Raw genomic sequence first — 15,196 nt, 5'->3', positions numbered from 1 at the left:
TACCACCTCATTTAATAACAGACTTAGTCCTTTGCTTGAAGGTATCTTAATTAGACTAAGCAAAAGTACTTTTAAATACACAGCAGAATACTGAAGGAAAATGCTACTCTCTTTGAATTGAAATCAAAATAGCATATTACAGAAAAAGAGATGCCAATACAACCCTGTATAGCATAAATCTTTCGTTCAGGCAGTTAAGCTCAAAGGTGATGTGCAAAAACAGGTTTTTGGACCAATCTCTGACTCTTCCACCTCCTTGCAACAATGAGCTCAAATGGATTCCACATTTCTTTTGCTCAAGTTCTACATATAATCAGCAACCAACAAAATGACTTTCAACATGTGAGTGGCAGAGCAAATCCAAGTGTTGTTTGCTTGCCTTTTCTATCACCCTTGTTTATTCCTACTTGTCTGAAATAGCTGCCAATTGATCACAGGCACATCATCAAGAGGATAATCACTGGTAGTGCTAACTTGCTGTTATTTATTTTAGTGTTGCTAGTATTGGTGAGCACATCTTGGCTATCTGCAGAGTTGACCATCCACACCAGCGCTCACCTTCACTTCTTCTTCGTACTGGAATCTCCGTTTGCTCACGATGATATCTTCAATACCCCGCCTATCACCAAACTTCTTCTCAAAGATGGTATAATTTTTAAAGAGTTCTTGGGCATCTTGTTTTGAAATTCTGTCAAGGGCATACTTGTAAATCACTCGTACCCTTTCAAACTAAATGCAGAGAGGATGATTACCTTCTATAACACAATATTCTCATGCCAGTCACAACAAGGAAAGTATATGTAACAAAATATTACTTATAAATTAGATTTTGAGGCCTCATAATGTCCAAAGTAAATGTTTTTCTCCCTCTTGTTGAAAGTACTGTCAGGATGGATTGGTACTCTGCTTTGAGCTCCACATTTAATACTGTCTACCTAACACCGCCAATTAGATGTCCACTGCACATCTCAAACAGGCCCAAAACTCAGCTTCTGTTTCCTCCCTACTCACCCTGGGACTTTCCCCATCTTCCCAACCTTAGTAGGCAACGCCTAACCTGGAGTCACATATTTGCTCATGCCAAAACCTTCAGGTGTTCCTCGATTCCTCTCCTTTCCTCATTCTCCATATTCACTCCTGAACAAGCCCTGCCATTTCAACCTCTTCCACGCAGCCCTTCGCTTCTCTCCAGACTCCAGCCATCAAGCTCCACTGCTTACCTGGACCACTTCAAAAGTCTCCCCACCTGGTTCCACTTTTGCCATCCACCCCCACACATTCTCCATGAATTAGTCAGGGACTCTCTTTAAAATATAAATCATATCCAATCACCGTCCTGTTTAAAACCTTTCAGTGCTTCCTACTGGCTCAAACAGAATCTGAACTCCCTAGCATGGTCTGTGCAAGACCTTGTACAGGTCTACATTTTGTTTTCTGTTCTGTGGCTTTATGCTTTTGAGTATCTCTTGTCTGAAACATTTGGTACCAGAAGTGTTTCGGATTGGGATGTTTTCCCAGTTTTGGAATATTTGCATTACACTTACTGGTTCAGCATCCCCAATCCAAAAACCCAGTCTTCAATGTTCCAATGAACATTTCCTTTGAGTGTCATGTCAGCACTCAACAAGTTTCACATTTTGAGTTTTGGATTTTCAGACTGGGAATGCTAAACCTGTATTTGGATGGATCTCAGCCTACCTCTCTCAATTCTGTATTACTTGAACTCCCTTTTTTTTTTTTTTTAAGAGATAGGGTCTTGCTGTCACTCAAGCTAGAGTGCAATGGCATGACCATAGCTCACTGTAGCCTCAAACTCCTAGGCTCAAGTGATACTTCTGCCTCAGCTTCCCAAGTAGCTGGGACTGTAGGTGTGTGCCAATAGGCCCACTCAATTGTTTTTTTTTTTTTTTTTGAGACAGAGTGTTGCTATGTTGCCCAGGCTGGTCTCAAGCTCCTCGCCTTATTTGTAGGGCAGTCTCTTGTTTCCATTCTAAATTTTGTTTCCTCTTCTGGGGCTTTATGCTTTTTGTTTCCCATATTTATTACCTGTAAAGTCCTTTACGTAGGATGCCAAATGACTAGCTCTCAGTTTAAAGGGAATTAAGACTAAAAGTCTTAATTTGGTTGTGCTTTGTTTGAAAATTAAGACTAAAAGTCTTAATGCAGTTCTCTGTGAGAAGTTGCGTTTTTGTATTTTGAAAACATCTTCTCCAAGGGTACGTAAGAAAAAATGAAAATGAACCCACCATGTACAAAATGTAATCTTTGCTAAGGTGTTTTACAGTGTAACGAAGTTCTTTAAGCATACTTACCTCTTTCTGATTTTCTTCAAACTTGGCAAAGGCGACATAAAGGTGCTCATCCATATGTTCATCGCCAAAGAATTCCACAGCTCTCTCATACACTTTCCGTGCGTGAGCAAAATAAGCATGTTTTTCTTCAAAGCGGGCATACTTGATCCAGTTCTTAACATCAGGGTGCACAAGGACAAGTGCAAGGGAATTAAGGAAATACCAGGTTGGCTTAAATAAATAAGCAAACACTAAAACCATACCAAAGCCTGGAAACCCCAACAATTCAAACTACAACTCTAGGGGAATAAAACACATACAAAAGTGTAGAACTAAACGGTGGCTTACTTGAGGGTAGGGCCACACCTTCTCATTCTATCTTCCTCCAGTGCTTAGTTAAGATTTTAGTAGTGGGTACAAACTCGAGTTTGGAAGCAAAGAAAAATCTCAACCCAGATTACTAACCATGTGATCTTGGATAAGTCATTGAACTTGTCTAAGTCTCAGCTGTTTCACTGGTCAACAGAGAATAATGCCAGCCTCACTGGATTACTGCTGGCTTTAAATGAGAAAATGTATGTTAAGCCCTTAGCACAGTTTCTGGCCAAAAGAACATGGCACCATAAATGGTCAAAGCAGAAAGTTTTGAATTGCCATTTTAATCTATCTTCCTTGAATAAATCATTAATTTCCAAAGTGGTAATATATTCAAATACGGCAAAGAATTTAAGAGCATCAGTTCTGAAGCTCCCCCTCTAGGTTCACATTCCATTTCCATCAGCACCTATGAGAGCCTAGTCAAGCTACTTCATCTTTCAGGCCTCGACTCCCTCACCTATAGGATGGAGAAGTTCCTACACTGCAAGACTGTTATGAGGATTAAATGACAATATTTGTAGAGTATGTAGAATAATGCCCAGCACATAGCAAGTGCTATAAAAGCTTTTGTCAAGCTAATAGTATTAAAATTAGTAGACATAATTAAGATCTTAACATTGTCACCTGAACAGAGAAGAGTAAAAAAATAAAAAGATCTTAATACTGCATAATAAAGTTGATTCTCATTATTTGTGGTAGTTATGGTCTATTTAGTCACTGCGAACATTTAATTATTGAGTACTGAACCACTGCGCCTAGGGGAAACATGTATATATACAATCTCACATTCATGATCATCTTAAATCCTGAAAAAAACTCATCCTGGCAGACTCTATCTTCATTATTTTGTAAGAAAAGTGGTTCAGACATGTTAAGTGACTGGACTGAGGCTGTCCCACTGACAGGGATTTAAACTCTGCAACTGGCCCCAGAGCCAGAGCTCCTTGAGCTGTGTGAGACTAGACCTTCTTTCTCCAAGCTCTGGGCAAGGTTATATGAGGTTAAGATCAGAAGGCAGAGGCTCGCCTTGTTGGATTTCATGCTCTGTGCATGTCCACAAAAGACTGTGAAAGTGCCACAATTAGTGATTTTGGGAGTTACAAATAAATTTTAGCAAGTATGTGATTTTGCGAATATAGAATCTGTGAATAATGAGGAATGACTGTACTTGAGTTTCTAAAAGTGCTTTCATGTGTATAATTTAATCTTCACAACCGCCCAACAAAGGTGTTTTTATTCTTGTTTTTAAGGAGAGAATACCAAGTCTCAAAGGAGTTAAATGACTCACTGGAGCCACAGAGCTAAAGAGTCACTGAACTTGTCTACGTCGTGGATGAACTCCAGCAATGGTACTAATGACCGACACAAACTTTAGAAAAACAGGACTGGCACACGTGGCAGTGTGATTTGCTGCCTTCCTCCCCTTCACCTATATCTGGCATTTCTCCCCATGCTATCTCTCCCCAACTCCCCACCCCCCGCTGTCCCTCCCCTATTTCCCCCCAACAGACCCCAGTGTGTAGTGCTCCCCTCCCTGTGTCCATGTGTTCTCATTGTTCAACACCTGCTTCACATGTACCCCAAAACCTAAAATGCAATAAAAAAAAAAAAAAGAAAAGAAAAAGAAAAACAGGACTGGCAATGGCAGCCAGAATCTTAGTACATTCGGTCCTCCAGCCGTGGATTCCATGTCTGTGAACTCCACCAACCTGAGATTGAAAGTCTTCAAGGGAAAAAAATGCTTCTGTACTGAACGTGTAGTTTTTTTTGTTATTATTCCTTAAAATATATAGAATAACAATTATTTACATAACATTTACATTGTATTAGGTTTAAGTATTCTAGAGATTATTTAAATTATATGGGAAGCTATGCATAGGTTACAAGCAAATACTACACCATTTTATATCAGTGATTTTGGTATCAGCATCACTGATTTTGGTATCCCCTTGAGGCCCTAGAAACAATCCCCCAGGAATATCATTTTCCACAAGGAAACATTAGTTTTCAGCATGAAAATATAAACCCAAGCACTCACCAGAAAAGACTAAACAGTTACCCAGATCACAAATTTTCATTTTGACCAATCTTTTTCCCTACAAAACATAGGGAAGCTGATAAACTGGCATTTTTGACTTGCCTGACATTAACGACTGTGTATCCTGACCATGAACCATCTCAACAGGAGCAGCAGCATCAAAGACAATAATGGCACCACACAGATCTCGTCCAAAGGATATATCGCTCATAAATTGTGCGGGCCCGATCCACCTCTTTGTATCGCAGCTCAAAGTTGATGTAGGAGTGCCAGGCTTGCTCCTCAGGCTGCCACTCCATCCAGCGCTCAAACACCTGCCGGGCACCGGCAATGTTTCCCAGCATTTCCTCCATGTATGTGTACTTGTACCTTTAACAAAATCACCCGAAAATATCTGCTGTGGTAATTTTTAGTTCTTCCATTGTTGAATGGGAAGAAGATTTAAGATTTATCTTTCTTAAGGGTTAAATCGAATAAGTTTTGTCATTGAAATATAAATCTGAAAAAGGATGAACCATTGGAAAAAAAGATATTTTTTCTTAAAAATTGCCTAGTTCAACAAGCAGCTTATGAACAACTGCAATCAAAATTTTAGTTTTGATTACAAAGCTATTAAACATTATGATTAGGACTTAATAGACTATGGGACATTAAAAAGCATTTATGGTTAAAGAAAAAGTAGAATGTAAAATTAAACTATCGCCACGTAAATAAACACAGAAAATGTGGAACTTTTCTAGTCTTATCAAAGGCTGCTTTGTTAGATCAGAAACTTACCAGAACTGATTGACTCGAGGCAGCGTTGTTATGGCCCGATCCCAGATATTTCGTGCGTGGTTGACTTGGCGATTCTTCATTTCCATTTCTGCGTATTTCAGCCAGAGTGTAATATTTCGATAGTCTACATCTAAAGCACGCTCGTATATGGATCGAGCCCTTACGAAGCAAGATTTGCAAGGCATCAAAAGTAGTGTATACAACACGTGTAGCAGTTATTTCAAATTATCTGGAATGCTCTGATGTTGTATTAGGTGTCTACCATGAGCCAGGTTCTGGGCATAAAAAGATGAAAAGCTACAATGCTCTCAAATACCTTACAAAGTCCTATAGAAAGACACGCATGCAATTATCATGCAATGTGATTTATGTCATAGTCAAGATCTGCACAGGAAGCAGAGAGGAAGAAATGAAAATGTCTGGCAGAAAAGGCTAATTAGTAGGTAACTCCAGAACTGAGAACTTGAGGAAAGTTCCAGTTTACCAGGAAACTAAGGTTGGTGGGGAAGGGGTGCTCATTCCAGGCAAGGAGAACAGCCAAGCCTCACAATAAGGATACATGATATATTCAGGGAAAGGCACATACACAGGCACAGTGGGGTCAGGAAGTATGAGGTGAGAATGAGGAAAGCTAGACAATAGGAAAGGCCAGATTGCAATTTTTACTTTTTTGGCCATTGGTTTTCAGCTAAACACTTTTTTAAAAATCTCAATACATAGAAAACAGATGAAATTGTGCTTCTTTAGCTACAGAGTGTGTGCTGAGTGACAAGATATATCTCTAAAGCCTCTCCTGCCACTCCCCGCCAGGACTTTTCTACCCCAGTGCTCCTGAGGCCCTCAAGGGAACCCTAGGGTTCCATGGAACCAAAGTTGAAAATTTCTATCCGAGGCATAATCTTTTACTTGTGCTTTAAAGCACAGATACCTTTTTGGTATCTGTTAACCTACAAATCTTTATATATAAAACTGTACTTTCAGCAATTTTACCTTTGAATCTCCTTTAGGCTTTCTTCCCATTGTGCGTATTTTATCCAGTTACTAATCACAGTCCTGTTTTTTCTTATGTTATCTTCAAAAGTCTGGAAGAAGGCAAAAAGGGTCAAGTCCAAGGGCAAATGACTAAAAATGACACCACCCTTGGTCTAGTAAAAGTCTTATACTAAAATGGTAATTCATTTTGTTCATATTTAACAGAAATTGCATCCTGGAATCCTTAAGGAATAAGAAACCCACTACAGAAGGTTACAATCAACTAACTGATACTTTAAAATAGTCTATGCTTGTCCCTAATAAAAAATGTTTTTGAATATTACCTTTGAGTCCTCTGGTAATTCTCAGAATTTCATACATAATAGCATTAGTGCTTTAAAACAGTCCCACATTCTAGAGTGAGGAGGTCAAATCAGATTCCAGAGTCTTTTCTCATGGTCCTTTTGCAGATCTCAATTCCTTGTTTTTGTGTGATGAAGTCTCACTCTGTCTCGCAAGCTGGAGTGTAGTGGTGCAATCTAATCTCACTGCAGCCTCTGCCTCGTGGGTTTCAGTGATTCTCATATCTCAGCCTCCTGAGTAGCTGGAATTACAGGCATCTGCCACCATAACCGGCTAATTTTTTTGTAATTTTGGTAGAGACAGGGTTCTACCATGTTGACTAGGCTGGTCTCCAACTCCTGACCTCAGGTGATCCGCCGACCTTGGCCTCCCAAAGTCCTGGGATTACAGGTGTGAGCCACCATGCCTGGCCAGATCTCAATTCTTAACACAGAAGGTGGTATAGACAGAAGCACACAGTGCAGTTATACTAAGCAAACCCCCTTCCAGTTCCAGTTGTTCCACCTGCTAAACTTCCACCCATGTTTGATTCAGCACCAAAAATTATGCAGATTCAATTTCTTTGTACTTTAACCAGACAATTCATGGCATATTTTGTATAGTTCATAAAAATGTTATCTGGTAACCAGAAGTACATTATTCATGTGTCTATAAACACTACCCTCATCGTGCCCTACAGAAATTCTTTTTTTTTTTTTTGGAGACAGAGTCTTGGTCTGTCACCAGGCTGGAGTGCAGAGGCGCGTTCTCAGCTCACTGCAACCGCCACCTCCCAGGTTCAAGTGATTCTCCTGCCTAAGCCTCCCAAGTAGCTGGGACTACAGGCGTACAATACCATGCCCAGACTACCAATACATTCTTAACAATTAGTGGACTGAAAGATATCATACCGACTGACCTTCCTTTTCCTTAGTTTATAATCATTTAATTCTTCTTCATCTGTGATCTTTTGTTGAGGTGGAGGTGGAAGAAGCTCAAGTTCTCTTTCTTTAGCCTCTCTCAAGAGCTGTTCAGCAGTTATCTGTACCTCAGCTGGAGCTTTGTTTTTCACCTTTTAAGAAAGAAAACATTTCTATTTTTAGTAGATGCTCTTCACACAAGGTTTAAGAAATAAGCATACATTTTTTAGGATATGAACTTCATTAGTATTATCACAAGATACCCTCTTTGTATGACATGTTCCCATTCCTCCACGAGACTGAAAAGAAAAAAATACTACGTTTTCTTTGTTATTCATGATATCTACTACAAAGCCATAGGTAAAAGTCTCAAGGTGGCAAAAATAATAGCAAGTTTTCCCTTTTAGATGAGTATAATAATAAACTTTGAGGCAGTCTAGGTAAAATTCTGACCAGAGGTTTTATCAAGATGTGTACCACATCTTATTAATAGCATTACAACCTGCATTTACAGAATTCTTCAACTTAGCTAATGCCCCTGGTGGATAATTGAGTCTGGTTTTTCATGGCACTTCAAGACCAAGGCAAAATTCAATAACTTCCCATCATTAGATTGTAAGCTTCTTGAGGTCTTAGAAGCTTACAGTCTAATGTAGTTTACAGCTGTGCTGTCCAACACAGTAGCTGTGAGTCACATGTGGTTAGTATAAAATGAGGAGGACTGTAAGTGTAAAATACACTCTGGTTTTGAAGATGGAGTATGAAAAAAAGAATAAACTACCTTATTACATTTTTTATACTGATTAATGTTGAAATAATATTTTGGATACATTAGGTCAAATAAAATATCTATTATTAAAACTAATGTCTCCTTTTTTGTTTTTTTATTTTTTAATGTAGATATGAGAAAATGTAAAATTCCATATGTGGCATGCATTATATTTCCATTGGACCAGTGATGCCCAATAAAAGTTTATGTAATTGAATTATAAAAAATATTATTTAATGCCACGTGTGAAGTAATGATAATAGCGATAGCTCATATTTAATAAGCACTAAGTGCCAGACATAGTGTTACTTGCTCTATACGCATTATCTCTGCGAGTCAAATAAATGGTTATGTAAAGGTCCAGTTCAAGAGAGTCATCTGGGCTCAAGAAATACTTGAGGGAGCGTATCTGTGAAGGCTTGAGACAAAGCCTGCCCCATGTTAAGCACTTGGTAAATATCAGCTATCGAGGGAAACACCAGATAGTGAATCTACTATTTAATTAACTTAACGATACTATACAATTCCGTCTACTCTCGCCTTCCGCTGTCAGCTGGGCTAACTCCTATTCAGCCTTCAAGTCTCAGCTTAAAGGTCATTTTCTCAGCAAAACTTACTTTCAGGACCCCTTCATACGACCTGCTTATTCAAGCCCATGGCATATTCTACTTTGCCTCAGTAACATCTAGCAAGGTCGTCTTTATACACTAACTCGTGTTTTGGGTATTGTTGCGGTTCGCGTCCGAGCGTAGCTCCCGAGCGCCCAGTGCAGTGCTTGGCTCAATAAGTCTTCACTGATCCACCGCACTCCTCCCAACTGCACAAACACCCCAGAACGAAGGCCACGCCAACGCGGGTCGCGCTCCACGATGACAAGAGCCCACGCCCCACCACCAGCTGATCCTTCCTCTCCATCTCTCAAGGTGAGCCTTCTCCCCGGCAGGAACACTCTCTTCCGCCCGGGGCACCCCCAGGGCTAAGGGATGCCCCTCTCCTAGGCCACCTGCCACAAGGCCCCTCGCGATCGCCTACCTTGGCCACTTTGGGAATCCGCTGTTTCCCGGCCGCAGTAGAGGCCGCCATGTCTGCAGCAGCGGACCTCGGGACACCTGGCCCCACGCACGGACGCTAGAAATCTGCTCTGAGAGCTCACTGAAACCACGAAGCTTTTCTGACAACAAACAAGATCCCGGAACCGGAAGCGAAAGTCGCTAGGCTGACCTTTGACCTCTCGCATGCGCCGTGACGGAGGCGGCTCCGTTTCCACGGTGACCAGGCTGCGCGTACTCCTGCAGCAGCGCGTGAAGTGCGGCGCCCTGGAGCTGCGAGTGAGGTGCGTAGCGCCGGCCTGCCTCGCCGCGACGCAGGGACTGCGGTTCAGGGCGTCAAGGGCGCATACCCAGGTCAGCTTCCGGAACTGGGATGACTGGGCGAGGGCTAGAGGTTCTGTCAAGCCGTGGCGCCCTGCAAGGGAGTAGGAACGAAGCTCCAATCTGGGTGCTCGAGGGCGGGGAAGAAGGGAGAGCGAGGAAACTACATTCCCCGCCCTTTAAGCTTTCTGGCGCTTCATTTCATTTTAGGGCCAGTAGTCTCTGGAGTCCACGCCCCCTCGTTTCTGATTTCTGGATAGTCGTGCCCAAATAATTAACTCTAAGGTGCCCAAATAATTAACTCTAAGATTTGGAATTAAAAATAACGTAAGATATTTCGAAATCAGATATTAGGAAAAAATGAAAATACATAGAGTAACTAGAAAACAACTCAGTCTTGTGATAAGAAACATGTTTAAATTCTGTGTGTGCCTTAATCACATTTTCTTAGCTTCAATGTCCTCAACTATAAAACAAGGATAGTAGGGGATGGGGAGTTTCGGTTTCTGAACGGCCCAGAGAAGTAGCTTTTCCCCACCTAACTCCTGCCACTCCGCAGTCCAGAGTCTTTGCAGATCAATAGTCTCTTTTTATTCCTAACAGATTTCTTGCAGCAAAGTTAACCGGCAGTCTTCCGTTTCCGGTTGCCGTGGTAACCACAGACATAACAGCCGTGGCGGTTATGGCTGGCCTGAACGGCGCGCAGATCCCCGACGGGGAGTTCACCGCGGTCGTGTACCGGCTCATCCGCGATGCCCGCTACGCCGAGGCGGTGCAGCTGCTGGGCCGAGAGCCGCAGCGGAGCCCGCGGAGCCGCGCCGGCCTGTCGTTGCTGGGCTACTGCTACTACCGCCTGCAGGAGTTTGGGCTGGCGGCCGAATGCTATGAGCAGCTGAGCCAGCTGCACCCGGAACTGGAGCAGTACCGCCTGTACCAGGCCCAGGCCCTGTACAAGGCCTGCCTTTATCCGGAGGCCACCCGGGTCGCCTGCCTTCTCCTGGATAACCCCGCCTACCACAGCCGGGTCCTCCGCCTGCAAGCTGCCATCAAATACAGCGAGGGCGATCTGCCAGGGTCCAGGAGCCTGGTGGAGCAGCAGCTGAGTGGGGAAGGGGGAGAAGATAGTGGGGTCGAGAATGAGACTGATGGCCAGGTCAATCTGGGTTGTTTGCTCTACAAGGAGGGACAGTATGAAGCTGCGTGCTCCAAGTTTTATGCGGCCCTGCAGGCCTCGGGCTACCAACCTGACCTTTCCTACAACCTGGCTTTGGCTTATTACAGCAGCCGGCAGTATGCCTCAGCACTGAAGCATATCACTGAGATTATTGAGCGTGGTATCCGCCAGCACCCTGAGCTAGGTGTGGGCATGACCACTGAGGGCATTGATGTTCGCAGTGTTGGCAACACCTTAGTTCTCCACCAGACTGCTTTGGTGGAAGCCTTCAACCTTAAGGCAGCCATAGAATACCAATTGAGAAACTATGAGGTAGCCCAAGAAACCCTCACTCACATGCCACCCAGGGCAGAGGAAGAGTTGGACCCTGTGACTCTACACAACCGGGCACTAATGAACATGGATGCCAGGCCTACAGAAGGGTTTGAAAAGCTACAGTTTTTGCTCCAGCAGAATCCCTTTCCCCCAGAGACTTTTGGCAACCTATTACTGCTCTACTGTAAATATGAGTATTTTGACCTTGCAGCAGATGTCCTGGCAGAAAATGCCCATTTAACTTACAGGTTACTCACACCCTATCTCTATGACTTCTTGGATGCCATGATCACTTGCCTGACAGCTCCTGAAGAGGCTCTCCTTAAGCTTGATGGGCTAGCAGGGATGCTGATTGAGCAGCTTCGGAGACTCACTAAGCAAGTACAGGACGATAGAGATGATGAAGCTATCAAAAAGGCAGTGAATGAATATGATGAAACCCTGGAGAAGTATATTCCCGTGTTGATGGCTCAGGCAAAAATCTACTGGAACCTTGAAAATTATGCAATGGTGGAGAAGATCTTCCGCAAATCTGTGGAATTCTGTAATGACCATGATGTGTGGAAGCTGAATATGGCTCATGTTCTGTTCATGCAGGAAAACAAATACAAAGAAGCCATTGGTTTCTATGAACCCATAGTTAAGAAGCATTATGATAACATCCTGAGTGTCAGTGCTATTGTACTGGCTAATCTCTGTGTTTCCTATATTATGACAAGTCAAAATGAAGAAGCAGAGGAGTTGATGAGGAAGATTGAAAAGGAGGAAGAGCAGCTCTCTTATCATGACCCAGATAAGAAAATGTACCATCTCTGCATTGTGAATTTGGTGATAGGAACTCTTTATTGCGCCAAAGGAAACTATGAGTTTGGTATTTCTCGAGTTATCAAAAGTTTGGAGCCTTATAATAAAAAGCTGGGAACAGATACCTGGTATTATGCCAAAAGATGCTTCCTGTCCTTGTTAGAAAACATGTCAAAACACATGATAGTCATTCATGACAGTGTTATTCAAGAATGTGTCCAGTTTCTAGGACACTGTGAACTTCATGGCACAAACATACCTGCTGTTATTGAGGAACCCCTGGAAGAAGAAAGAATGCATGTTGGGAAGAATACAGTCACAGATGAGTCCAGACTATTGAAAGCTTTAATTTATGAGATTATAGGATGGAATAAGTAGTTCTGGCTGATAGTGGCTTTTTTCAAAATGGCTTTCTTACCTATCACACTTTTTAATCTGTACTTAGCCTTGGCATCTTTATATTTGTTTTATTTTGAACTTTATACACTTTACATTATAATAACAAGTATTATGTATGAACGACTTTTTCATTTAATTCAGAAGAGTAGGGACTATGCAGTGTAAGCTGAATCACTTCTGCTTTCTTCCTACTAGTGACAACCATCTGGTCTTGCCCTCAAGCGACAGTTGCAAGTGTGACATCTTTGTTTAAGCAGTTAACCCCAAATAGAGTTGATGTTTCAGCTTTGAGCTATGAAAAGGGTATGCCATGGACCAAAGCTCTATCAATATGTGTATGTTTGCATTTGGTCACTGGTATGTAAATAACTGCTGGACCACTTCTCAATCAGTAAATAAAGCCATGTCTATTTTGCCATCTCAGGATAGACTGTGCTGTCTAATAAATCTTATTCTTAACTCTATTTCTCCAGTTTTTTAGTCCTTTAACTTTCTGGATCACAACAAAGTTCTACTTTAGACCTTCTCTAAGTCCTTTTTAGAAGTACAAGTATAATGGGAATTTCTTTTCTTTGTTCTTTTCAGGTTATGAGGTTTGGTCGATGACTTAATTTTTTTTTTTTTTTGTAATTTGGTTGGTTGCTTAAGTTTTATAACAAACATTTTCTTCATTTTCTATTTTTGATTTTATAGAAGTGATTTTGCCTCCTTGTGTATACTGACATATTAAGTGTAGAAGTTTACTAATATTTTCAGTTTTTTTGAAAACTGAAAATTTTTTTACTTTTTAATTTTATTAGGAAAAAATAAGCACTGAAATGAGAATGAGAAGACTAAAGTATGAGTTCCATACCTTCTAATTTTACACTTTCAGAAATTCCTTTATTCGTTGGGGTTTCACAATCATTTGAACTATCAGAAGCCTTTACAATTACTTTTGGCTGTAACATCTTATTTTGTAGAAGCCATATATAGAAAAAAGTTTGCCTTTCTGTTTTTATGACCTGGATATATATACAAATCAGCTAGGAAATATATAATTGTGTTTTATATTAATGTTTGCTAGGATTTTGGCTTACTGTACATGTTAACCCCTGCCATAAATGATTGTTATCTTATTGTTGGATGTTATACTGATTATTAATAAGACATTTGGATTTTTGCCTTTTTACTTGGAATTTTTGCTTACAACTCTAGCTATGAATATATATAGTGTGGTCCCCAGTCTCTGCTATGGTTGTGCATAAATTAATAATTTTGTAAGTATTTAAAAATTGTATAATTTTCTTAAACTACCCTTTTAGATTTCATACTAATGTTTGTTTTTGTTGGAGAAGGGGACATTTGCTTTTAATCCTTCCCAAAAATGATGAACCACCCTTCCATTCAGTAGTTTTATTGACAGGCTGTTAAAATGTATTTTTTCCCCAATAATTCTTGAAACAATCAGACCCTCTCCTGCTTCTAACGTGAAGGCCTTTAGATGCCAGTTTGCCAGAAATCTGGAAACAGAGGAACAAGTGAAGTGAAGATATAATGGAGATTTAGCTCCATGATGTATTTCACAGTCCACTTGGATTCCCATCACGTCCAAATCTCAGTAGTTAATCAACTGTCTGCTGCCGTTAACAGAACAGAGGTAATGGATAAAATAATGGAAATAACAGATGCCAGAGCTACTTCCATAACTAACTCACCAAATCAAATCATCAGTCCTTATACTCTTGTTTTATTTAATACAAGGAGAAGAGGCCATGCAGACTTTCGAAAAGGTCAAAGCCACATAGAACAGGAAGACAATCTCTAGTTTAAAGATTTCTCTTTGAGTGTTTTCCCCCCACTGCCTTCAAAGAGTCTACTTGAGAGATAGTGGTGTTTACTGCTGCAGAATGTATCACAAGATAAGAAATGAAAAATCTATCTTTCTTACCACCCCCTTCTCTTTCCCTTTTTTATCTTTTCCCTTTTGTCAAGTATAGGGACACTTTTCTCTGATAGCTAAAAGTTGAACCTTAACCAGGTATAAAAGATACATACCAGCCTTTTAACAGTAAGTGTCAAGTGAGTGAGCACTATGATTATCAATGTGACTTTGGAAACCTTTTAAAAATCCATTTTTGCAAAAAAAGATAACATGTATTGATGAAAAGTGACTCTCAGATTGGTAAAGCCAGAAAAAATTTTAAGAGGACTCACCAAAAGTACTAGATCTATATAATTTGTTGAATCGAGTGAACTTTTAAAAATATATTTGTGGTAGCTGCCTCTTTTAAACTTTTTGAACTCGAAAGACTGAAATTTTAAAGACATGTAGTATTTGTATCATTTTAAATTCTGTAACATTGGGAATTAAACATACTTAACTTTAGAGGACATTTGCCTTACTGTAATCTATAATCATTTTATATTGAAAAATAGGGCCAGACATTAGCCAGAAGGTAATTAATTTATTAGCCATAGGTATAGTGTTTAGTATTCTCTTGGGGAGTGAGTCTTTACAAGGTGATCACTCTATACTTGATACCACTGTTAATTGAGGTTCTTTTGGTTCTTTAATTAAATCAGCTCCTTTGGATTTGGGCCAAGATTGATCCACCACATACTGAAATCCTTTCAACAACATTATAAGGTATATTTATTCGAAAAG

At 40.6% G+C, this 15,196-nt stretch overlaps 2 protein-coding genes across 3 annotated transcripts in view; one reads left to right on the top strand and one right to left on the bottom strand.

Annotated features, from left to right (window-relative positions):
* CRNKL1 (crooked neck pre-mRNA splicing factor 1) overlaps nucleotides 1-9,688 on the bottom strand; it is a 29,622-nt gene extending 19,934 nt beyond the window's left edge. For both annotated transcript variants that reach the window (XR_010342406.1, XM_064375399.1), the window contains exons 1-7: nucleotides 9,520-9,688; nucleotides 7,718-7,870; nucleotides 6,475-6,566; nucleotides 5,485-5,643; nucleotides 4,910-5,076; nucleotides 2,313-2,491; nucleotides 559-729 (exon numbers count right to left, since the gene is read on the bottom strand). Coding sequence is in view for 1 of the 2 variants with exons in the window: in XM_064375399.1 (XP_064231469.1) it covers nucleotides 559-729; nucleotides 2,313-2,491; nucleotides 4,910-5,076; nucleotides 5,485-5,643; nucleotides 6,475-6,566; nucleotides 7,718-7,870; nucleotides 9,520-9,570 (972 nt within the window). In the remaining variant the exon portion in view is untranslated. The remainder of the gene's footprint in view (nucleotides 1-558; nucleotides 730-2,312; nucleotides 2,492-4,909; nucleotides 5,077-5,484; nucleotides 5,644-6,474; nucleotides 6,567-7,717; nucleotides 7,871-9,519) is intronic.
* Nucleotides 9,689-9,802: 114 nt separating this feature from the next.
* Nucleotides 9,803-14,922, top strand: LOC105724653 (intraflagellar transport protein 70A). The gene is made up of 2 exons (XM_012463424.3): nucleotides 9,803-9,890; nucleotides 10,461-14,922. The coding sequence occupies exon 2, from the start codon at nucleotides 10,540-10,542 to the stop codon at nucleotides 12,526-12,528; it is 1,989 nt and encodes a 662-aa protein (XP_012318847.3). The 5' UTR covers nucleotides 9,803-9,890; nucleotides 10,461-10,539; the 3' UTR covers nucleotides 12,529-14,922.
* The last annotated feature ends 274 nt before the right edge of the window (nucleotides 14,923-15,196 follow it).

Source organism: Aotus nancymaae, unplaced genomic scaffold (genome assembly GCF_030222135.1).
Source record: "Aotus nancymaae isolate 86718 unplaced genomic scaffold, 86718_ANA_hifiasm-v0.15.2.pri h1tg000001l, whole genome shotgun sequence".
NCBI classification, from domain to species: Eukaryota; Metazoa; Chordata; class Mammalia; order Primates; family Aotidae; genus Aotus; species Aotus nancymaae.
Note: the sequence above shows the minus strand (reverse complement) of the source record. Positions and strands in the feature narration are given on the sequence as shown.

Bases quoted from the DNA above. Each gene is read 5' to 3' on its own strand.
- LOC105724653 (XM_012463424.3), top strand. From the start codon at position 10,540: ATGGCTGGCCTGAACGGCGCGCAGATCCCCGACGGGGAGTTCACCGCG.